Consider the following 26,708-nt stretch of genomic DNA (forward strand, 5'->3'; position numbering starts at 1 on the left):
TCATGTATTATAAGACTCAACAAGATGCCAATCCTTCCCAAATGGATATATAAATTTAAAGTAATTCCTATCAAAATAACAGCAAGTGTTCTATAGACATAGGAAAGCTTATTCTAAAACAGAAACTGAAAGGCACATGACCTGGAATAGCTAAAGAAATTTTGAAAAAGCAGAATAAGGTGGGAGGAATCACTATACCTGACAGGGAGGCTTGCTACAGAGCCACGTAACAGTAGTCAAGACGGCATGACACTGGCAGAAGGATAAACACTCAATCAATGGGACAGCTCAGAGAACCCAGAAATAGAGCCACACAAATATGCTCAACTGATTTTTGCCTGCAAAAGAAATTCAGTGGAGGAAGGAGAGACTGTTCAACAAGTAGTGCTAGAGCAACTGGTCATCCATAGGCAAAACAAACAAAAAGCCTCAACCTACATCTCAAGTAACCTATGTTGATGTATAGCAAAATCAATACAATATTGTAAAGTAATTAACCTCCAATTAAAATAAATAAATTTATATTAAAAAATTAACTCAAAACAGATCATGGACTTAAATGTAAAATGCAAATTTATAAAATGTTAGAAGCAAACAAAGGAGAAAATCTTTAGGATGAATGACTAGACAAAGAGTTTTTGGACTTAGCACCAAAAATACAATCTATAAAAGGAAAAATAATTAAATTACTGCATCAAAATTAAAACATTCTGCTCTGTGAAAGATCTGATTAAGCAATGAAAAGACAAGCTACAAGCTGGGAAAAAAATATTTTCAAACATATCCAACATGGATTTCAATCAAGAATATATATATATATGTTTCAAAAACTCCTTAAATACAACAGTAATAAAACATTCAACTAGAAAATGGATGAATGGCACAGATATTTCACTGAAGAGAATATGGAGATCAGTCCTGGGTGTTCATTGGAGGGACTGATGTTGAAGCTGAAACTCCAATACTTTGGCCACCTGACACAGAGAGCTGACTCATTTGGAAAGACCCTGATGCTGGGAAAGATTGACGGCAGGAGGGGAAGGGGACGACAGAGGATGAGATGGTTGGATGGCATCACTGACACAATGGACATGGGTTTGGGTGGACTCTGTGAGTTGGTGATGGACAGGGAGGCCTGGTGTACTGCGGTTCATGGGGTCGCAAAGAGTCAGACACAACTGACCGACTGAACTGAACTGAATATAGAGATGTCAAACAAGCATATGAAAAGATGTTCAACATCATTAGCCATTATAGAAATGCAAATTTAAACTACAATGATGTCACCTATATACCTATTAGAATGGCTAAATAAAAAATAGTAATAATACCAAAGGTTGGTGAGCACATGGAGAATGAGATCAGTCATACATTGCTGTTGGGAAGAGAAACACTGGAAAAAAGAGTACACCAGTAGTTTCTCACAAAACTATACACTCATTTAGCATGTAACTCAGCAATTATACTTTCCAGCATTTATTCCAGGGAAATGAAAGCTCATGTTCACAAAAAACCTGTACATGACTCTTCATAGCAGTTTTATTTGTAATAGCCAAAAACTAGAAAAAACCTGAAGGTCCTTCAATAGGTTAATAAACCATGATACCTCCACTCTATGGAATACTACTCAGCAATAAAAAAGAACAAATTATTGATTCACACAAAAAACCTGGATGGTTCTCAAGGGAGTCATGCTGAGTGAAAAAGGCCAATCTCAAAAGGATATATACTATATCATTCCATTTAAATAGCATTCTTGAAATGACAAAATTATAGAGATGAACATACTAGTGGTTGCCAGGGTATAGGTAGAGGGGAAAGGAGGGATATAGCTATGTCAGGATGTAGCTGTGTCTATGAAAAGATTGCATAAGGAATCCTGGTTAAAAAAACAACTGTCTTCTATCTTGACTGTGGTGGCCACACAAGTCTACACAAGTGATAGAGCTACACATACACACAAGCACACACACCACATACATACTAGTGCAAGTAAAATTGGTGAAATCTGAATACGATCCATGGATTATATCAATGTCAGTTTTCTGGTTATGATGCTCTGCTATACTTATGTAAGATACTACTACTGGGAGAAATTAGTTGAAGTATATATAGAATCTATTATTTCTTATAATTGCATGTGAATCTATAATTATCTCGAGAAAAAATTAAAATCAAGTCAGTGATATACGAAAATGAATGTGAAAAAGGAAGTGAGGGTGGCAATGTCCAATCTGATTCCAAGGTTTTAGAGTCTCCCACAGAAGCACACATCCCATTAGAACATAATAGTGATTCTTCCCTTAGAAAGGTTTTGTGAGAAGGAAATCTGAAAGACTCTTGACTGAACCAAGCGAATGGGTTTTCCAAATGAGACCGTCAGAGCAAGACGCAGTCAGATGGATTGGCAAGTTTAATATCCCCATCTCTGCCTTCCCTTGGTGCCCTGTCAGGTAGGAGGAAGCTTCTGACCAAAAGTAGATCAATTAAAAGAAAAACAAAGAAGCTACAATTTTTGCACATCTGAAAGTAGTAAGTTTATGTATGATGCTGCTACATATAATTAAGAAAGCAAATACTGAAACCTTCTCTAACACCGTCTCCACAATTCCATTTCAAAAAATCTGTTCTAGCATATTCTGTTTAGATGAAGATGTACCAAGGAAGAATTCAAAAAGATCAGTGCACCCAGAAGCTCTCAAAGAAAGCAGTCATGCAGATTGCTCTCTTAACACTTCATTGAACAAAGAACACTCTGTAGAACATATGATGGGCTAGGTCTACACTGCGCGCAGTAAAGCTGAACATGACAATAGTTCAATGTGAAGTGTTAAACAAAATCAGGGTTCTTCATTGTACAAAACTTCTTATATAGCTGTCATGCAAGAATAATGCATTAAATTCAGCATTTTCATTGATCATCTATCAGTTCAGTTCAGCTGCTCAGTCGTGTCCAACTTTTTGCGACTCATGGACTGCAGCATTTCTGTGGTATATATTTCAAACAAATTAGTTACACTGAAAATACTCAAACATCTTTCAGCTTCTCTTGGATGCCAAATAAAATCTTAGTACAAATATCAAAAATGCTGGTCACCCCAAAAGACAGACTGCCAAACTCAAAAGAATATAAGTTCCAAAATACTGTTTATTAAGTTGGATGAAGGCAAGGACTATCAGTTATTACAAAATTTATGTAAGAACACTTAATAGTCCAGCTATAAGCATTTCTTTTAAGCTTCTCACATTAATGAGTGGTGTTTATAGTATTAAAATTCTATCACTCAAGCATCAACGATTACATTTCAGAAAAAGGAAATCATTTGTGCCATCTTTCTACAAAAGAGAAAACATTATAATAAACAGAACTAGTATCTATAATTGGATACACTGCGGGTTGGGGGATAGTTAAGGAAAAATAGTGCTTTACTTTTATGTTAGAAATTATGTAATGTAAATATCGTTTTGGCCCTTACCAAAAAAATCTATGAGAAAAGCTCAAATTTGAACCCTGTGTGCGTTTATTTTAAAATCTATGTTCATGAGTTTATACTGCATCTGTTTATACCAATACGTGGCAAATATCCATCACTTTCACATACACTGAACCATTCTAGGGGAATATGGGGAGAAAAAGGCCTTACTTATGCATCACCTAGTACAACTTTTACTTATAAAAATCCAAGTTCTTTGAGTCAACGACTTTAAAAACCAACATGTACCTCCGTTAATTTCTCTCTCTCCATCCTCCTATTCTCACCATCTCGAAAGAACTAGTCTAATGCCTTTTTATCTGCTAAGATTTGTCAATGAGGTCGTTGAGTACCACCTCCACTGAAACAAAAGTACACTGTCTATTGCACCTTCCTTTTCTTTAACAAGTGAGCAGAACTGTAATGCTTCCAACCACCTGTCTAGATCTCTAGGTAATTTATATTGCTGCTGGCATGTCTGCTAGCTCTGCAGAACGGCTGCTTGTCTACAATGGCCAGTGTCCAGCAGCTAGATATTTTTTGGAGTTATGCTTGTTATCAGGGAAATCAGAAGTTTATGTATGTTAGAGACAGTGCTTCCTGCCTGTCCCATTCAAACTTGCTATGCACTGCAATTAGTATGGTTTTGCTCACTTCCTTGTCTGCTGTAACTATGGCAGAAAGAACTGTTTCTGTCTCGGAACCAGTTCATGCTTGTGAGGAAACATGGTGGAAAGAGGAATAGTTGATGAGGGGCCACGGGAGGGGCTTGGCAGACCAGATGAAAGGCTCACTCTCTGGATCCTTCAAATGGTCTTTAATGCTCTTGAGTAAGACAGAGAAAAGATCAATGATATACAAGGCAAGAGACATCAAGGAAACCAGCAGCATGAAGTAGATGATGTTTTTCTCTGTGGGGCGAGAGAGGAAGCAATCCACCTGATGTGGCAGGGGTCTCGTTTGCAAGTGGAAACCACATTCAGGCTGAATCCCTAGATGTACCACTGGATCAGCAGGAAAGCCACCTCAAAGACAGACTTGATGAAGATGCAGATGGTATAGGTTTACAGCAAGCCTCCATCCCACCATCTTCACCGTGTCGTGTTCTTCAAGGCCATACTTGAACTTCCTGATTTCAATTTCCTCTAAGGGCATCTCTACAATGGCACCATTGGTTTGGGCAACTTTGAGCTCCTCCTCTTTCTTATTCAACTTGTCCTCCTTTTGCATCACACAGGACACATGGACTAGGTACAGCAGTGTGGGGACAGATGCAACTATGATCTGTGGGACTCAGAAGTACATGTGAGAGATTGAGAAGGACTGATCATAGCAGACGTTTTCACAACCAGGTTGCCCAACATTACAACTAGAGGCAAACTACTCATCATGTCAGGCTGACTCAACTGCTGTTCCCAGTAGCAGGATTCTGAAAACCAAAGGACTGAGAGCCATACGTTCCCTATAGATGTGAACCCTGTCAAGGAGTTGGCCTAAAGCACTCTAGTAACTCATGCTGCCTGTTCGCTGTTCTTTCCCTTAAAAGCGAAGTAGGTATGCCAAGTGACTGCACTCCTTAGAGCATGAAGTAAAATGAAAAAGCACTCAGAACTGTCTAAAACTTACAAGTCTGTTACTCTTTGGTACCTTCCTCATTTTTTCCCCTAACGAAAGGCAATTGCTGATACCTGATAAAAACTGATGTGGATTCACTTTCCATACATGGTGAGTAAATATTCTTAAATAAGAATGTACATATATCAATAATGTGTCAAGTTACATAAACAGGGGAACAAAACTGACACATTTAAATGTCTCCAATTCCAGAATGAGGCAATCTTCAAAAATTAAAACTCAAGCACAAAAACTGAATTAAAAATTTACATGTATATATTGGCTGATTCATTTTCAGATGTATCAGGCCATCGTCTCCAGATAATGATATTCATCCCAGCATTATTTATGAGTGCCTAGTAGGTGTCACATATGATAATGGGCACTGGTTCCTACTATGAGTCCTTCAGAGCTCACAATCAACTAGGGGGAACAGATCAGCAAAAGCACAGTATTTTATTGATTATCACAATTAATTGACTATAAGATAAATCATTATTTTACTTACCATTCAGAAAGCAATCAGGGCATCCAAGGTAAGATATGCCCCAATTTCAGAACTGTGGCGGGGGGAATGTATACTTAGAATCAATGAAAAAGGTTTAGTAAATGAATATACAAGTGCAAATTTAATTAAGTGTCAAGAAGAAACAAACAGGCACCGACAGAGATTAGCACGACGAAATCCAGATCAGAATGTACAGAGTCAGCCAAGCAAAGACTGGAAAAACTGCTGCATGTGAAGAAGCAGCAGGGGCAAAAATTTGAAGAGGGAAGGACTCACTGTATTCAAGGAGCTCAAAGGCAGGCAGTATGGTTACCAGGTAGTAGAGAGAGGTAGCAGAATATGACAAAGGAGGCTACCTCAGGCATCAGCAGAGAACCCCAGAGGCAGAAAGTCAAATCACACTGTGAGGCTGGGGCAAGATTGAGGCCATCAGAGAAAGTAGTAATGGCAGTTGGGGGAGTTCTAGGGGATGGTAAGAGAGTCGAGGGAGGAAACAGGATGCAATTGAGGGATATACAAATCAGTACAGAGACAAGGGCTCTGGGTAATGGATGACCAGTGAATTCTGGTGGTGTCAAAAGATGCCAGGAATCATGGGTCTGATCCTGAGAGTCTCTGGAGAGGGGAAGACAATCTGTACCAGTGCTGTGGTCCTGAATCCTGTGGTACATAAAGGGGCATTTTACAAGGATAGCTGCCATTCCAGTCAGCAGAGAGTAGACCAGCAAGATCAGAACTAAAAAGAGGAGCTGCTACTCTCCTCATCTGGGAGCTGAAGTCAGGTCTCTGCCAACAGGGGTCTCAATTTAAATACTTATCTACTGAATGTGGACCATTATCTTCAATTGTTAGCACATGGAAGCTTTTTTTGTAAAGACTACAATACTTCATTCTTCCTGGTTTCTTCTAAGATAGTGTTTTAATATATCAAGAGCTTTTAAAAGAATTTCAGGAGCAGCAATTCTGATACCACCCAACAAAGTGGTGTCAGTAGGTGGAACCTGCATGGGGCACAACATACACCTGCCAAGCCTCTACTGAAGACCTTCTATTCTTTCTCCACTTCCTCCTGACAGTCCTCTTTCTTTATAAGTAATGTCTCTGAGGAAAAAGCCTAAGGAGAAGTTTCTGCCTCTAATTCAGAACATGCCAAACAAACAGATCTTACCTTAAAATGAAGGACCACAGCTAACTGATTATCACACAGCAAAAATAATTATTTTCAACCAGATTATTTCAATATAGCACTGCCTCATCATTTTTAAAACAAACTTTATTTTTGGGCTCCAAAATCACTGCAGATGGTGACTGCAGCCATGAAATTAAAAGACACTTGCTCCTTGGAAGGAAAGTTATGACCAACCTAGACAGCATATTAAAAAGCATAGACATTACTTTGCCAACAAAGGTCCATCTAGTCAAGGCTATGGTTTTTCCAGTAGTCATGTATGGATGTGAGAGTTGGACTATAAAGAAAGCTGAGCACTGAAGAATTGATGCTTTTGAACAATGGTATTGGAGAAGACTCTTGAGAGTCCCTTGGACTGCAAGGAGATCCAGTCCATCCTTAAGCAAATCAGTTCTGAATATTCAGTGGAAGGACTGATGTTGAAGCTGAAACTCCAATACTTTGGCCACCTGATGCAAAGAACTGACTCATTTGAAAAGACCTTGATGCTGGGAAAGATTGAAGGCTGGAGAAGAAGGGGACGACGGAGGATGAGATAGTTGGATGGCATCACCAACTCAATGGACATGAGTTTGAGCAAGCTCTGGGAGTTGGTGATGGACATGGAGGCCTGGCGTGCTGCAGTCCATTGGGTCACAAAGAGTCGGACACAACTGAACAACTGAACTAAACTAAACTTATTTAGTATATTAACATAACATTCATAATATTTATATTTTAATTTTCCCTCTTTAAAAAATTAAATAATTATGTAAATCAGAAATAAAATTGCAGATATTACTGTTTGGGAAATGGAAAAAAATTAAATAATTAAAAAATTATTCCCAAGGATAAATGTTCATTTCAAACAATTAGAATTAACAGAGGAAAACATTTCTTAAAGTAAACATAATATGAATTGCCAATTAATGAGCCATCTTAAATACCATGCAGCTTACTTGTTTCTTGGTTTAATGGCTGTTCCTCACAGTAGATTCAGTGAGAAAAATAAAACTTAAAATGAAACCTAAGAAGGGGTGCAAGGTTAATGCATTTTACAATGTCAACCACTCAAAGTTAGTTACAACTGTTCTCCAAGGATAAGAACTGAAGCTTCCCAAAATGTAATTTTTTACCAAGTAATCAAATTATAAGATTTAAAAGCATACCCAGTGCTTTCTCAGTTGCTTAAATAATACATTTAAGCCAAACTGTCCTCTATCAGGCAGACTCTGGAAGTAATCCTATTAAGCTAAAATCACCAAGATGTATAGTTCATAATTAATACATTCTTCCAGGTTAATTGAAAATAGACCATTCACAGCATAAAAGTTGGTCATTTATTCTCATTAGTTTTTCAAATTTAACTAATGCTTAGTCCCAAAGATTTCAAAATGCCTTTAAAAATGAGTTACTTCTTCAAAAACAAGTGGGGTAAAGAAACAACAAATGAAGGTTAAAGAAAATAATCCCTGAAACTGCTTTAGCATGGTTTATAGAAGGTATCTGATAAAACAAAACACAGTGCTGGGGTGGGAGCAGGTGCAAAAAATAAAAACTTCTAGTTAATTTAGGATGAAGTTATCGGGAATTTTCTAGAACGACATGAAGTTCTTAATTTTTACAAATCTTTGGCTCTGAAAAAGTTCTTACTAAGCACTTTTAAAATACACAGATCGGAGATTCAAAGGGATGAAAATAACAGAATGAATCATCTAGCTAAGCAAATGGCTCATACGGAAGTTAAAAGCCTCTTGTTGAACATTATTTTAAAACTGGACAACATGTTTCTAATTTGAAAATACAAATACAAAACTTTAGGTTTTAGCTCCAATACATAAAGTGCTTGGGTATTGTCATTCCTATCCTTACAACAAGAAAAAATCTGAATATACTGCCAATCAACAACTTTTATTAGACTTATCAGAGACTTGACGACACAGGGCAAACTGAACTACTGAAATCTGGAGAGACAGGCAAATGCAGAGAATCACATCCAAGATCAGCTTACCTGGAACAGAAGGTGTTGGAGTAATACACTGGTAAGAAAATTTAAATTGTAATTTTGACAAAAGATTATGCATGAGAACTCTTGGAGGCCCAATCTTAGGAAAGCCTCTATATTCTAATGGTTTTACCTCCAGGAAACTTACCAAGTTCTGAGTGTAAAGGTCCAACAACAATCTCCTCCCCTTTTGGGTAAGAGGAAGAGAGAAGTAACCATTTTGAAATGCACCCATGGGAAAGGTAACAGTTTTGAAAAAAGCCTAGAAGGTTCTCCTTAACAAAAGCCAACATTCCAAGGGAAAATTTACCCAAGCCTTTTATACTGTCCTGGGAGAGGGGGAATTAGCCAAATACAGACTCCTCTAGTCTCAGTTCAATTCAGTCCCTCAGTCATGTCCCACTCTTTGCGACCCCACGGACTGCAGCATGCCAGGCTTCCCTGTCCATCATTAACTCCTGGAGTTCACCCAAACCCATGTCCATTGAGTCGGTGATGCCATCCAACCATCTCATCCTCGGTCATCCCCTTCTCCTCCTGCCCTCAATCTTTCCCAGCATCAGGGTCTTTTCAAATGAGTCAGCTCTCCACATCAGGTGGCCAAAGCAGTGGAGTTTCAGCTTCAACATCAGTGCTTCCAATGAACACCCAGGACTGATCTCCTTTAGGATGGACTGGTTGGATCTCCTTGCTGTCCAAGGGACTCTCAAGAGTCTTCTCCAACACCACAGTTCAAAAGCATCAATTCTTCAGTGCTCAGCTTTCTTTATAGTCCAACTCTCACATCCATACATGACTACTGGAAAAACCATAGCCTTGACTAGACGGACCTTTGTTGGCAAGGTAACGTCTCTGCTTTTTAATACGCTGCCTAGGTTGGTCATAACTTTCCTTCCAAGGAGTAAGCGTCTTTTAATTTCTGCAGTGATTTTGGAGCCCCCAAAAAATAAAGTCAGCTACTGTTTCCCCAACTATTTGCCATGAAGTGATGGGACCAGATGCCATGATATGAGTTTTCTGAATGTTGAGCTTTAAGCCAACTTTTTCACTCTCCTCTTTCACTTTTATCAAGAGGCTCTTTAATTCTTCTTCACTCTCTGCCATAAGGGTGCTGTCATCTGCATACTGCTAGCCTTGTCTCACCTAAAAGGAAGAGGTTGCAGTCCGGGGCTCAGGCCCACCAAAAGACTAACATTTGGTTCTAAGATCATAAAACACTTCCCCTTCCCCATATTCTATCACCATGTCACCAAAGTGCCAGTACACTAACAACAGATTACAACAGAAAGAGTTGCAAGAAACAGATTCTATTTAAAAAGGACTTCTTAGAGAAATCCTAAGATAATGGGGGAGAAAAATTTTAAAAACAAAGAAACTAGAGGAAACTGAAAGGGAAAGGGAAAGGGAAGTCGCTTAGTACTGTCTGACTCTTCGCAACCCCATGGACTACAGCCTACCAGGCTCCTCCGTCCACGCGATTCTCCAGGCAAGAGTACTGGAGTGGGGAGCCATCGCCTTCTCCGAGAGGAAACTGAAGCCTCTGGCATACACACATTTAACATTAAACACAGCCTAACTCCTACCCAAATTAACATGAAACCTTACACTACGGGCGTATTTACCTCTGTTTCTATTAGCCAATATGTCCTACCTGGCTTTTAAAAAACAGTAAAAAGTATGCTAGAAGGCAAGGGAAAACACTGAGGAGATTAAGCATCAGAACAAGACTTACACTGGTCACAGATTTGGGGAATAATTTCAGATAACAACTATCATTATTGTCATAAGCACGCAAATGGAAAAGGGAGACAACATGCAAGAACAGATGACTAATGTAAGAATATACAACTTTAAGGAAAAAGTAAAAGGAAATGCTAACAATCAAAAACACCATAACAAAAATGAATAATACTTTTAATGGACTCATCAGTAGACTGGACACGGCCAAGGAAGCAATCAGTGAGTTTAAAGATATGTCAGAGAAATTTCCCAAACTAAAATGCAAACAGAAAAAAGAATTTTAAAAAGGAGAAAAGAATATCCAAGAACTACGTGACAATTAGAAAAGGTGTCACTGAAATACCAGAAGAAGGAGACAAAAGATAAGAACTATTTGAAGGAATAACTGCTGAGAATCTTCCAAAATCAATGTCTTCCAAATCAAAGACACCAAATGATATATCCAAGAAGCTTGGAGCACATCAAGTAAAATAAATACCTGAAAACTCTACACCTAAACATACTGTATTCAAACTACACAAAATCAAATGCAAAGAGAAAATCATGAAAGAAGTGAGAGGGAGAAAAAAACACCTTACTTATAAAAAACAAGAAATACATTTGACTTCTTCTCAGAAGCCAGAAAGTGAAATATTTAGTGGTGAAAGAAAAAAAAATAAACGAATCTAGAAAGCATTCAGTGAAATTATCCTTCGAAAGTGAAGGAGAAATACTTTCTCAGATAAACAAAAACTGAGGGAATTTGTCACTAGTGGACCTGCCTAGTAGAAACTGTTTTTAAAAGTTCTTCAGAGAAAGAAAACGACATAGATCAGAAAGTCAGATCCGCACAAAGAAAGGAAAGAAATCATTGGAGAAGGCATAAATGAAGTTAAAAAAATCTATTTTTCTTATTCTTAATAGATACTTGTTCTAAGTAACAATGTGTGTGCGAGCTCAGTCGTGTAAGTAACAATGTGTGTGTGAGCTCAGCTGTGTCCGTCTCTTTTCAACCCCGTAGACAGTAGTCCACCAGGCTCCTCTGTCCATGGGATTCTCCAGGCAAGAATAATGGAGTGGGCAGCCATTTCCTACTCCTCTAAGTAATCAGAGTAATAGTGTATTTGCTGATTATAGCAAATGGATATGTAAAATGAAAGGTACCTCTACTATCTGAAAAGCAGATAAAGAGTTATCTGACAGTAGAGTTAGACAAGTTGTAAATATACACTGTTAACTCTAGAGCAACAACTAAAAACCCTTTTAAAAAGAAATATACTGTATATGCTGAGAGGAGATAAAATAGAATCATACAAAATGGTCAACTGAAATCAGGGAAGGCAGAAAAAGGGGACCAATTATTGACTTTAGAAAAAGGAGTATAACAAATAGAAAAGTAATAAACATGGTTCATATTAATCCAAGTATATGTATATATATAAAATACTCACTTTAAATGTGAATGGCCAAAATACACCAATTAAAAGAGACTGTCAGAGTAGATTTTTAAAACTCATATTAAATACAAAGATACATCTAGGTTAAAAGCAAAAGGATGAAGAAAGATATATCCTGTTATTGTAGTATTAATCAAAAGAAAGCTGAAATAGCTGTATCAGTTTTAGACAAAGGCTTTAGAACAAGAAAAATAAACAGGATAAAGAGGGGCATTAGAAAATGATATACTCTCCAAAAAGGCACAACAATCCTTAATATGTATGCACCAAACAAGCATCAAAATATATGAGGCAAAAGACAGAACTGCAAAGAGAAATAAATCCACTATTATAGTTGGATACTTCAACATCCCCATTAGGTAACTGACAGATCTAGCAGGCCAAAAAAAGGGAAAAAAAACGAATAAAGATCAACCAGATCTACCTGCTATTTATGTAACACTTCAACCAACAACAGCAGAATACATATTATTCTCAAGTCACATGGAATATTCATCAATATAGACCAAATTCTGTACCACAAAACACAACTTCACAAAATTCAAAGAATAAAAATCATACAGAGTATACTCTCACAGCACAATGGAATTAAACTAGAAATCAGTAACAAATAGATAGCTGGAAAATCTCAAAATATTTAACTATTAAACAATACACTTCCAAATATACATAGGTCAAAGAAGAAATCTAAAGAGGATTTTTAAAATATTTTTAACTAAATGAAAATAAAAATCTATATAATGCAGCAAAAGCAGGCCTTAGAGAAAAGTTTATAGTATTATACACATATATTCTAAAAGAAAACAGGCTTAAAATCGATAACCTACACTTCTACCTTAGGAAATAAGGCAAAGAAGGACAACTTAAGACTAAAGCAAATGAATAAGAGGGTAGAACAGTAAAAATTACAGCAGGAATCAAAATTGAAAACAGGAACTCAACAGTGAAAAATGAGTGGAGACAATAGATGGTTCTTTGAAAACACTGATAAAATTGATAAACCTTTGACAAGATAACCAAGAAAAAAAGAGAGAAGACAACAAATTATTAATAACAGAAATGAAAGAAGAGTCATCATTACAAATCACATGGACATTAAAAGGATAATAAAGGAATATTATATATAAATCTATGCCTACATTTTTGATAACTTAGATAAGTGAACCAATTCCTTGAAAAAAACAAACTATCAACATTTATACAAGGAAAAATAATAGATGATGTGAATAGGCCTATATCTAGGAAAGGAAGAAATTCTCTACAATCTCTTCCAGAAAACAAAAGTAGAAAAATACTTCAAAGAGAACTCTATGAGGCCACATTAGGGTATTACCAATCCTGAAACCAGATAAAGACATTAAAAGGCAAATTATATGAACTAGGGGCTTCCCTTGTGGCTCAGCTGGTAAAGAATCTGCCTGCAATGTGGGAGACCTGTGTTCAACCCCTGGGTTGGGAAGACCCCCTGGAGAAGGGAACAGCTACCCACCCCAGTATTCTGGCCTGGAGAATTCCATGGACTGTATAGTCCATGGGGTCGCAAAGAGTCAGACAGGACTGAGCAACTTTCACTTTCACACACATGGACTAGACATAGAAATCTGCAACCAATATTATCAAATCAAATTCAGCAATGTACAAAAAGAAATACATATCTCAACCAAGTGGGATTTATCTCAGATGTGCAAGGCTGGTTCAACATCCTAAAATTAATTCATAATCAGCAGATGAAAGTCAAACCACATGATTATATTAAATGATGTAGAAAATCATTTGACAAAACCCAATATCCATTCATGATACATACTCTTAGCAATCTTAGAGAGAACTTCCTCAACTTGATAAAGGACATCTAAAACAAACCTACAAGCTAAAAACATCATATTTAATGGTGAGAAACTGCATGCCTTCCCACTAAGCTCAGAAAAAGACAAGAATGTCTCTTACCATTTGTATTAAACACTGTACTGGAATTCATAACTAATACAAAACAAGTAAAGGAAATAAAAGGTATACAGATTGGGAAAGAAGAAAGAAAACTATTTTGTTTGCAGATGACATGACTGATTATGAAGAAAATCCCAAAGAATCTACCTGCCCCCCCAAAAAAAAATAACACTGAAACTAATAAGCAATTCTAGCAAGTTCATATGATACAAAGCTAATATACAAAGTCAATTGCTTTCCTATATACTAGCAATGAATTGGAATTTAAAAATTAAAAACAGGACTTCCTTGGTGGTACAGTGGATAAGAAATCTGCCTGCTAATGCAGGGGACACAAGTTTGATCCCTGGCCCAGGAAGATTCCACATGCCGTGGGCAACTAAAGCCTGTGCACCACACCAACAGAGTACACACTCTAGGGGCTGCAAGCCACAATTAATGAGCTCTCAAGCCTAGAGCCTGTGCTCCCAACAAGAGAAGCCACCGCATCGAGAAGCCTGTGCACCATAACAAAGGGTAGCCCCTGCTCATCAGAACTAGAGAAAGCTTGAGTGCAGCAAAAACCTAGCACAGCCAAAAATAATGTTTTTAAAAAAATTAAAAACTATACCATCTATATCATCACCAAAAGAAAAAAATACTTAGCAATAAATCTAACAAAACAATTATAAGATATGCATGTAAAAAACTAAATAACTGTTGAAAAATTAAAATGAGAAAAATGCAGAGATATTCTGTACTCATTGATTAGAAGACACAATATTGTTAAGATGTCAATTCTCAACTCAACCTACAGATTTAATGTGATCCCAGTCCAAGCAAGCTATTTTGTAGATATCCACAAACTGATTTAAAAGATAATACAGAAAGGAAAAAGACCTGGCATAGCCAATACAATATTGAAAAAGAACAACAAAATTGAAAGACTGACACCACCTGACTTTAAGACTTACTGTAAAGCTGCAATAAATCAAGAGAGTATAATATTGGTGAAGAATAGACATACAGATCAATGAAACAAAACACAGATCCCAAAAACAGACTCAACACAAACACAGCTGATCTTTGATAAATAAGCAGTGACAATCCAATGGAGACAGAAGTCCTTTCAATAAATGGTTGAAATAACCTAATCAAAAATGGGCCAAGGACGTGACTTTTCTCCAAAGACTTACAAATAGCCAAGAGCACATGAAAAGATGTCCAACATCACTAATCATTAGTGTCATGCAAATCAAAACCATAATATGACACCACTATAGACTAGGATGGCTACAGCAAAAATAATAATAATAGTAAGGAAACACGTATTGGTGAAGATGTGGAGAAACTGGAACCTTTGCACAGTGCTGGCAGAAATGTAAAGTGGTATAGCCACTGTAGAAAAGTTATGTGATTCCTCAAAAATGTTAAACACAGAATTCTCATATTACCTAGCATTTTCACTTCTTGGTATATAACCCCAAAGAACTGAAAACCAAACAAAACTCAATCAAACAAAACTCAATCACAAAAGTTCACAGCAACACTATTCACAATAATCAAAAGGTGAAAACAACCTAAACGTTCATCTACAGATAAATGGATAAACAAAATGTGGTATGGCCACACAACGGAATATTACTCAGTCATAAAAAAGGAATGAAGTAATGATACAGGCTACACGGATGAATCTCAAAAACATTACACTAAGTGAAAGAAGTCAAATTCAAATGGCCACAAATTGTATGTGATTCCCTTTATATGAAATATCCAGAATAGGTAAATCTACAGAGACAGAAAGCAGATTCGTGTTTGCCAGAGACAGAGAAAGTGAGAAACAGTGAGTACTTAATGGGTATAGTTTTTCTAGGGGGTGATAAAGTGTTTTGAAACTTGATAGAGATAGTGATTGTATGATATTGTGAATATACTGAATGCTACTGAGCTGTGCACTTTAAAATGGTTGGGTTTATATTATGTGAATTTTACTTCCATTTTTTAAAAAGGTCACAACACTGTAAATCAACTGTATGTCAATTAAAAAATATAAGGGCCTATGTGGTTTACTTCCTGGCTCAAGCACTTACTAACTTGCATGGTTTTTAGGAAATTAACCTATTTTAGCATCAGTTTCCTCCATTTTAAAGGAAGGTAATTCTTTCTAACTTTTATAGCTGTTATGAGGATCTAAAGAGTAATGAAAATAAAACACCAAGACCAGCACAACGCCTGGAAGTTAAGAGATACTTGAAATAGAGATTATTACTATTGCTTCTTCTCATTTATGGTCACTTGAATTATACAATATTAGGAAGTTATCTCAATTTTCTTTGCCTGTAAAGAATTTTCCTCTTCATATTTGTGAGAATGTCCGTCTCATGAACTCAAGTTACCTTTCATAGTCTCGGTGAAGACTGTTTTCTTCTTTGTATTCACCTCTGAATGAAAAGAGAGCTATTCAGGCCAGTGATGAAACAGTCAGAGTGAAGAGACTGCATGTGTCTCTGTATGCCCAGTTCCTAGAAAGTCCAATTCTCCATTCTGATACTTGATCGTGAAAGAGGGAACCAATATAAAACTTCCTACTTAACCAGCCAAAAGATTTACTCAAGCTCAGCTCAAGGGAAAAATAATTTTCAGTGGAAGTTCCACACTTTATTAACTCTATTCCTCAGACTCTAAGAGCACCAAGGGCAAAGAGACAAACAGAAACTGAGATTGTTGGCCCACTGAGGCCACTGTTCTGCTTCCACTGTATTCTCCTAGTTAGGGCTTGCTCAGCATGAGAGTCAGCAAACTTCTGTTCAGGAAGGGTCACAAAATAAACACACTATTTTAGACTTTGTATGTCATATGGTCTCTGTTGAAACTGCTCTGTCATTTTAGTGCAAAAGCATCCATAGAAAAAACGTAAGTGAATGAGTGCGGCTAGATTCCATAAAATAAGTGGCAGGCCAGATTTGGCCCACAGGCACTCAATAGATTTTTCCTAAAAAGATATTTGGTTGAATTTTACTTTACAATATCATGCCTTGAACACAGTGCTTTTAAGTAGAAGTAGAAAGCTTTTTTTTTTTTTAATTAAAATACTTTAACATAGGGAACAAACTTTTTTTTAACATTTAAATTAAAAAATAGTAAAGCTCAAAAGCACTGTAGAATATGAACTATAGCTTCTAATATTCAGGGGTGGGTTATTTTTATATAAAAATAGATTCCCATGCACTATTTTCAAGTTACTGATTCCAACAACTCACCAAGAGTTATGATGAACTATTTAAAAGTATCCACTATATGGGCATTTGTTGATCAGCTACTTTTCTTATACTGCCAATGTCTATATATTTTGGGCTTGTGTAGAAAAATGACTGACACTCATTTTTTGGTCCCTGAAGCTTTAAAGTCACATTAAAGAACCAGTTAAATCCCTTAAGCATAGACATTTATCAAAGACTAATGAAATTACTCATCTTAAGAAGGTATAGAAAGAATGTTCTCTTACAGAAGGGAATAATTATGTTTTTATGACTGGCAGAAGAGGGAACTTTAAAGTCTACCTTGTGCTCCAGCCAACTCATCCTCTAGATTGGGGGGCTGTGGATGGGAGGAGGGATGAGCATTTAGGAACTGAGTTACTATAAGAAGGATGAATGAGGTAAAGTCTTCTGTGTAGACAATGTCTGCAGAGCTAGTAGTAGGGCTAGTTCCAATATGACCATTCTCTTATTTCATTTACTAAGAGCAAACAAAAAACAAAATCCAGATTAGGATGAAAAGGATAAATGCAGCCAGGAAACCTACAAAAGCCTCAGATTCTGTTTCCATAACGTCAGACTCATCTGGAAATTGACACGAGTTCATTATTTGTTTTACTAAAAATAAGATGACAGAAACATGGGTAATTTTTTTTTATCAATAGACTAGCAGAATTGAAAATGCAAAATATTATAGTACAAAGAAGTACAATTTTGATGACACTTTTGTCCTGTTCCAGAGACTGTTGTACAATTAACTGGATCAGCAACAAAAATCCGGTTAAGAAAGGAAACCACACAGAAGTATCTGTTCTACATGAGTGCCTCTGTAAGAAGAGGCAGATGTTTTCCCCCATCAATGATTTCTGCTATTTTTGTTCCTGACCTGAAGTCCAGTTTAACACTGACATCTCATTAATCTTCATAACCCGCAGTAAATTCACATCATTTCAGAGTACAATTATTTTTAAAAATTATGACAAAATAATCAATTAATACTGAAATATTTCCAGCTGCTTATAATCCTTATGAAAAATCCCAAGTCTCTCTATAATCTTCTTCAAATGCTAGAAATTTTGCACACAAAAGCAAGAACCCACATGTCACTTTTATTTAAGTAAGGAGGAATAAAATGACAAAGTAATTAACATAATTAATCCCATATATTCTGTTTCTCATGGTTGACTAAAAATTTTAAAAAAAAGCATTTGCTTTATTTAATGTGGAGAAAAAACCTGAAAAAATTTAATATTGTTCCAGTAGAGAATAACTATGGTTTTAGATGGCAACTATAAATAATTTGTTAAATTGATAATGGTTCATTGACTTTTCCTCAAGCATCTTCTTAAGACAGTTTGATTTCTAAAAAATGTAATCAGCTTTTTGGTATAAAAACAAAATTAATGTGAAAAAGAAAAATGGAATCACTGATTCAAAAACACATATTGCTTGCTAAAAATCAAGGCTTATAACAAAAGGTAAATTTATGACTATTAAGCAATAACAAATATCCAAAGAATGCCTTTCAGTAGGGGAAATATGGATATTCCTGACTAGAAAATATTTAATCAAATCTATTCTTCCTACTACTCTCAATCTCAATTTCTGAACTCTCACAAGAGAAGAATGATGCAATCCAGATCTTCTCTATCTACTCTCTCCTTAACCTCTTGCTATTTGGTATTAATGTATCATTTGACTTAGAGAAGTCATTAATAAATGGCATTGTTAAATGAAATGGATTTTCTCACCCCTCAATCCTTATCATCATGGATCTTTTTATGAGATTTTTATACTATTAGTGAATCCCACTTTAAAAAAATCTTTTTTCCTTGCTTGCAAGAGGTCTACTCCTTCTTCTTTCAGTAAGATCATTTAAACATGTCTTTTACTCTGCTCTGCGCTCCCTCTTGGAAGGCTCGTATCATTTCAGTTTCATCCCAGGCACAAGGAAGCTATTTCTGGAGTCAGATCAAACCCTGGTTTTGCCACTTGTTAGCTGCATAATCTTAGCTCTATCACCCAGCCTCTCTCTGACTCAGTTTTCTCATTTATAAAGTAGGGATGGAGAGTGGGGATTGTGGGGATTAAATGTAAAACATCAAATAGATTGCCTACCTACCACATACAGTAGATGCTCAATATGTGGTATTTACTAATATCAGGTTTAGTACTCTGCTGACATTTTATTCTTTATTGTGAAAGCCAAACTCATCTTTCCCTTCAAACTTATACACCCTTTCTAAGTTTTCCAGTCAGGTAAAACGATACCGATGCTTTTCCAGTTCACCACCAATCCTTGGGATCACCTTTAACCTCTCTGCAGGGACCCGCTACTCTGCAAAAGCTCTCTTCGGTGTCTTTCCTTTTTGGTTCCCTGGTGGCTCAGATGGTAAAGTGTCTACTTGCAGTGCGGGTGACCTGGGTTTGATCCCTGGGTCAGGAAGATCCCCTGGAGAAGGAAATGGCAACCCACTCCAGTACCCTCGCCTAGAAAATTCCATGGATGGAGGAGCCTGGCAGGCTACAGTCCAGGGGGTCGCAGAGTGGAACATGACTGAGTGACTTCACTTTCACTTTCTCTAATTTAAGTCAAGTTTATCATTTAATACTTACAGGCTGTACCCCAATACTGGATTATTCACAGCTTTTATAACTAGTTATTCAAGAATATATACACCTACTACTTCAAAACAAACAAAAACTTCTCATAAATCAACTTTAGCCATAGGAAATGAACTACATGAGTCAGCACTTCCCTGTCCTAGACTGGATTAGCATCAATCTCCAGCTCTCTCTATCCTCTCTCTTGCCTCAAGTTCTAATCACATCTCCCTATTTCAACTCCATTCCATTCTCCCCACTTTGTTATGAAGATGACCTCCTGGGGCTTCTGTGAAGAAAACTGTGCTCTAAAACATACCTCCCCTCTCTTGGGCACTTTAAAGCAGACACACAAATAAAAAGAAAATAAGCAACGCACATTTGTATGGTAAAGGTCCAGGTCAGAACTTTTTCCAAATGCGAGTAAAATCATAAATCCCCATAAACAGCTTAACAGTCATTGCTAAGAGTGTTCATATAAAGATAACAGAAGCTGTCAAAAAGAGAGTACAATTACATTTTTCTTTTTTAATTGGGTAGCATTTATTTCAGTAAATTAAGAACTGATCTTTGGCTTGGAAAAGCCCAATATCATATTATGTTCACAAAAGACAAGATATATCTGTTTATAAACATGACCTCTAAATTTCTTGCACAGAACACAGATTAAAACAGTGACTTTCTTTCATACTTGTTGAAATACACCATACACTAGAAATTATTTAACTATACATACAACCATAGCCAAGCTCCTCAAAAAGAGATCCAATTTATGCACAAGCAATCACACATACCTGTGTAAGTAATCACAGCCAACCTGATTTATACATTTTTATAAGCATTTTATTAAAAACTTTGAAAGTATGGAAAATATATGGGCGTGATCACTTTATACATAATAGGCACCAAACAGAGGTTTATATCCTTTTTTTTAAAACTATACTGTGAGATTTCATAGATATCCATTTGTTTGATCCGAAAGAGTAAATCTTATCCGAAGCATCAAATCTTTTATTTTTGGATAGCTGGGGAAAGATTTGATTCTAGCTGAAACAAGGGTATACTATAACAAGTCTAATGATTAAACAACTGCAAATTCTAGAAAAAATTCTATATGACTCTGAGATAGACACTAATTTATGCTTCAAATTTTCTATCCAGTGGTATATTTTTTGGTGCATGAAAGGAAGAAACAATACTCAGAAAGCTGGTCTGCGAGGCCCTCATTTAGTGAGGGGCAGTAAAAAGAAGTATTTTTTTTTTTAAGATGCAATCTCATTTGCAGCAATCTCACATGTGTGTGTTTGTTTTTTTTTTAAATATGCACTTCTTCTAACTCTTCAGACAGACCAAGACATACAAGAGCAAGAAAACTATGGGTTATTCATCCTTAGAACTCAATATGCCCTGCACATGGACAAAGGAATCAGAGTTCACATTTAGAGGTGGTTTCCTGAGAGCAGTGACACTAGTTCTCATCCAGTCTCACTCTGAGTCCATCTTGCCAGCACTAATAGTGTGCATATGAGAACCAGGTACAGTTAACAACCATGTCTTAACAAATGAGTAAACTAGATGAAAGTATAGGGAGAAAGGTCACAGGAAGAAGTGTGACAACTGAGAGAAAATACTGTTGGAAGATGTGCTATTATGTACCAGAAATCCCTGGGTTTTAAAATTCAAGGAGTAAGACTAAGAACTGAAGCATCCCTTGGCTATGCTGTATCAACAGAGCCACAGTATACAAAAAGGAGTATTATGTTCAAGAAGGACTCAAATTTAATTTGGACACTAATAACCTTGAGTAGTATCTATCCAAGAATATTTTTAAAGCTTCCTAAATTTAACTCAAGGCACCTCCCTAAAAGCATAGCACTTCACTAGACAGCTTTCTATTTGTTTAATTTCAAACTGCAGTGATATTTCTTAATTAGAAATTTAAGAGGCTAAATTTATTTTGACTATATTTATTATTTTAAATTCTTAGTCATCCTGAATCAAGAGCTAATAGTATTCAAATAATTTTTTTTAAGATTTACTGGCAGAGGTCTTAAGATAACTATTATCAACATAACATAATTCAAATACCGAATTTCAAGAATAGAAAATTCTTTGAATTAAAGAGATATGTGATGTAAAATCCAAAATACATCAGTTGTCATGAAGCCTTAAATTCAAAATGTTAAGTAATATTTTGTACAGTAGGGAAGAAAAAGCAAACATAAAAATTACATCATCTTTATGTGTGCTGTCACAGATTTGAGAGTTTAAATGGCTCAGACTAAACTGCTAAGCTCATCTCAAACATGAATCATATCACTATAAAATACCAAAAAAATTTAAACCTTGGTCTTAACAAATTATGCACAAAATAGTATGAGGCCAGATATTAACATTCAGACTAGCTAAGAAAAACATTTAACCTAATGTTTGAAATTGTTACAGCTTCAACACTTGCCAGGTTAAAGGTAATCTCTGAGTAAAACATGCTCAATACAGCAACACCTGCGGAATCTTGAAATAACCTCCCTGAATAACGGGTGATTATTAACCATAGTCAAATAACCTATATAATAAGATTCATTTCAAAGCTGTTCAAGGGTGACCAACAACAGCTAAGAGTCATAATCATACACTATTACTTCAAGCCCTATTTCATAACCAAACACCTATCCATTACCCTTCAAAATCTGGATTCTGACCCAATAAACAATCTTAAATTATTGGTTCTACAAGAAAAATATTGACTGCATGAAACTCCTCCTTGCTCTTAAGTTCTTGACATAAATTAAATCTGCCACTACTTTGATTTCTTCTCTACCACCTTTTCTCTCTTCCCATTAGGCAGCTTTCCATCTACATATAGGTCAGTTGAAAAAAATAGCTCATGAGTATAAAGAACTAATGACTATCCAATCATGATAAAGCTTACCCAAAGCAGTCTCTTTTTTCAGGTTCTCATATTAATTCTTCTTTAAGCATCACCATCATAGACAGACATTTTTAATTATATGCCCACATGCACAGAATACTACATTAGTTTCAAAAATGTTAAACATACACAGATATTTTCTTTTTAAAAACCATGTACTTGCCTTATGCCTGCATTTAAGTACAACTCCATAGGCTCCTATAATAAAAAGAAGTGAACAATTAGGGACACGTATACAAAGTACAGCTCTTGGAAAAATCAAAGTTCTATTATATTTACAGTGGCTATCAAAATATGGAATAACAGTGATTCCTAAAATGATAATATTCTGCAGTGATAATGGAATGAGCCATATACAAAGAAAGCATGAATATTTATCATATATTTTTTATAAACCAAGAGTATAAGCAACTCATTTCCCCAACAAGCATGTACTTTTTAATGTTTTTCTTTTTAAGGAAAATTTTACTTGAGATGTTGAAAAATTTCTAGAGATGCACTTTGGACCTAATAACTTTAAGAGTAAATTAAAATTACCTCAAAAGATTCTAGGGAACTCAAAACTTAAGAGCTAATAGTTTCACAAGGGTAGGCTCAAGCATGGAGCCTATCAAATATGTTCTCTCTCCTAGGAGACAATTAAATTCTCTTCTAGGATACCAGAATGTCTTCTCTGACTTGCAAAATAGTACAGGTCTCATCTCAGCATTCCAATTAATAACTAGGAGTTGCTACATTTTTGCCATAAATACTAAGTTCAATGGCACCAGCATAAGTAGTCCAAGGATCTCTGACCATCTGTAGCTAAGCACTCCCACTTTATTTGATATATTTCAAATGAGACACATCACTACCTTTTGGGTTACTTATCCTATTAATCAGCCAATAAACTATTTCCTTAAACCCAGAACACAGGGTTGACAGCAAGGAAATTGAGGCAAAAGTTATAATGTGAAAAAATCTAATCAGGAGAATAAAAATGTAATATACAATAACTGAAGTTGGTAGAAATGATTGATGTTTACAGACAGGCAAAGCCTGTGTTTGCGTCTGAGAAGAGGACTTCAGGGAAATAAAATTGGAAAATGTGTCTGCAACAGAAACCGGGGAACCAGAATAAGTATCCTTCAATTGGTTGAGATGGATGAATCTTATTATCACAGTTAGGATGAAACCAGCCATTATAGCCATCCAGTTCAACTCCACAATCACTAGGCAATCATCCAATCCTCATTTAACCGCCCATGTTAGTTTTTCTATGGGGTGAAAATGCACTGTTTAGGCTGCAGGGATGTAGAGTTTGCTTGACAGCTTTTAATTTCCTTAATGTATATGTATTTCATAGTCAAGAAGCATCTGAGGTAGTTTACAAAGAAAAAAAAATAGCAATGATGGTTCTGACTACAACTTGAAACTAACATATTTTGATTTATATACCAGTCTGGTAGTTGTAGACCCTGAGGGTGGGAAAGATTTAGGGCAGGAGGAGAAGAGGACGACAGAGGATGAAATGGTTGGATGGTATCATCAACTCAATGGACATGAGTCTGAGCAAACTCTGGGAGATGGTGAAGGACAGGGAAGCCTGGCATGCTGCAGTCCAGAGGGTTGCAAAGAGTCAGATATGACTGAGCAACTGAAAAACAACAATAACAACTGATAGTTGTAGTTAATCTAAGCTAATTCCTGAGAAGAGGATCACCTATAGGCATACTAAGAAAAAGGTCATGATACAGAAAAACTTAGGCCCAGAATCTGAAACATTCCAACTTTGTTACATCCAAGGAGCTGACCTTCTCCAGTGAGTATTTTTACAGCATAAGTCTATATAACACTTTTGAAAAACAGTAATAAATCAGGTATTATAAAATTAATAGTAAATAAGACATTGAGAATGAATTTTATCTACATAATGAATACCAATGAAAAAGACGAAAAGGAGCTAGGTGAAGAAAAATGATTCTTTTTTTTTTTGTCTTCAAACTTCACATCTTGAAGCAAATACGTAATGATTACACAATATTTTAATTGTTTCTAGTTATTTGAAAAGGATTTAATAACTTAATATTAAAATCCAGAACTATGCTGTTGACATAGGTAAACTGTAAAACTTCTTTTGAAATTCAAAATACACTTGAAAATTGTGAAATACCAATACTTTTGTAACAATGCTTTAAAGATATAAAGAAATCATAATTATAGTAACTTATACTATTAAAAGAATCATTTATCAAAATCTCCAAAAAGTTATCGTTAAGAGCAAAAATTACAAAAAAAGGAATTAGGAAGATTTATGAAAAAACAAATTACCATATTTCATCAAATTGATGATGTCATTGATTATAAGTATTATTTTATGTACTACTAGGAAAGAAAATGTTCTGCCAATTAAACCATGACATGCTACTGATTGTAACACACATCCTGATGTCAGAGATGTTAAAATATGACCAAATCGTGAGGCTCAGAATTTATAAAATGTGGTTTGTCATTCTCATAGACAAATAGAAGTTATTTATTCATTTATTTCTCATGCATTAAGTAAAATTTAACTTATATAAATTTTGAGTTAGTCAAAATAACCCTAACTGACATAATAGAATTTGAATTAATAACTTTTTTGGTGGTAGATATAATTGCACATTGCTCAAAACCTCAAAGAATGTTAAACTTACCTTCACCTACAACCCCAAGGATCTCAAATTTATTCATCACATTACCAATGTTAGGAATCTTCATGAAGACAAACTCCTCTTTAGATGCAAGCCACAGAACATGGCATCAAAGAAGAACTTCTAAGAAAGTTGTACAGTAAGTAGAACAAAAAATGTCCGAAGGAAGAAATATTCACAGGTTGGCAGGAACTTTCACATATTTGTCCTAATGTGAATTATTAAATGATTTCCTGAAAAAACAAACACAATTAAAAGTCATAAATTTTATTTCTCAGTACTCTAATAACCTATCCAATCTTTTCGTACTGTTCTTTTAAAACCACATTGTTTCATATGCTACCACTACTACTAATAATAATAATAGGAGGGAAGTACCCAAAATGAAACACAATCAAAAAAATGTACTTAACTATATTTGAAATGAATACTATAACTGCACTGAACGAGCCCGGGCAGGGAAAAGAATTAACCCCAGGCAACTTTTGAAAGTGGTTCCCAGGTGGCTTAGTGGTAAAGAATACACTGCCAAAGCAGGAGATGTGAGTTCGATTCCTGGGTTGGGAAGATCCCCTGGAGGAGGAAATGGCAATCCACTCCAGTATTCTTGCCAGGAGAATTCCATGGACAGAGGATCCTGGTGGACTACAGTCCATGGGGTCGCAGAGTCAGACATTACTGAGCGAGTGAGCACACACACACAACTTTTGAAAACAGTATTTTAACTACATACTTTCCTTGAGTTAAAGAAATATAAACAAACAAACAAACAAACAAAAAAAGAAATATAAACAAATATTATACTCAGTTATTTTTTACAGAGATGTGAAACTTCTTTATGTATATTCTAGAATTAAGCAAATAAGCAAACATACTGTGGATAATGTGGGTTTCGTCTCATTCTCATAAAAGGAAGTTACCAATATGAAAATTGGAAAAGCTTGGAATTAAGAGTTAATCATGTAAGGTCAGTTATTAATATAGAGAGATAAAGAAATAGATATAAATGTGTATGTAAATTACATATACACATACATTCTTCTAAAAGGGTAAAACATGAATCTAACCATAGGCAGCAACAGACAAGCCCAAACTGAGGAATAGTCTACTCAATAACTGGCCTGTATTCTTTAAAAATGTCTATGTCATGAAACATAAGAAACGACTAAGCAACTGTTCCAGAAAAGAAGATTAAGAGCCATGATAACTAAATATAATGCATGATCTTGGACTGGATGCTAGACAAGAAAAAAAATTTTTTTTTTGCTATAAAGGGTAAATGATAAAACTTAAAAGTCTACAGATTAGATAGTAAAATGAAAGTCGCTCAGTCGTGTCCGACTCTTTGCAACCCCATGGACTGTAATCCATGG

At 35.8% G+C, this 26,708-nt stretch overlaps 1 protein-coding gene and 1 pseudogene across 2 annotated transcripts in view; both read right to left on the reverse strand.

The window, feature by feature from the left end:
• Positions 1-26,708, reverse strand: part of CDKL5 (cyclin dependent kinase like 5) — a 176,441-nt gene that overhangs the window by 88,870 nt on the left and 60,863 nt on the right. For both annotated transcript variants that reach the window (XM_018043886.1, XM_018043885.1), the window contains exons 2-3: positions 25,339-25,568; positions 22,827-22,861 (exon numbers count right to left, since the gene is read on the reverse strand). In XM_018043886.1, coding sequence (XP_017899375.1) covers positions 22,827-22,861; positions 25,339-25,402 — 99 coding nt within the window. In that variant the 5' untranslated portion in view covers positions 25,403-25,568. The remainder of the gene's footprint in view (positions 1-22,826; positions 22,862-25,338; positions 25,569-26,708) is intronic.
• LOC108634341 lies at positions 3,737-5,022 on the reverse strand (annotated as a pseudogene).

The sequence above is a fragment of the Capra hircus genome (genome assembly GCF_001704415.2).
Source record: "Capra hircus breed San Clemente chromosome X unlocalized genomic scaffold, ASM170441v1, whole genome shotgun sequence".
In the NCBI taxonomy this organism is placed as follows: domain Eukaryota; kingdom Metazoa; phylum Chordata; class Mammalia; order Artiodactyla; family Bovidae; genus Capra; species Capra hircus.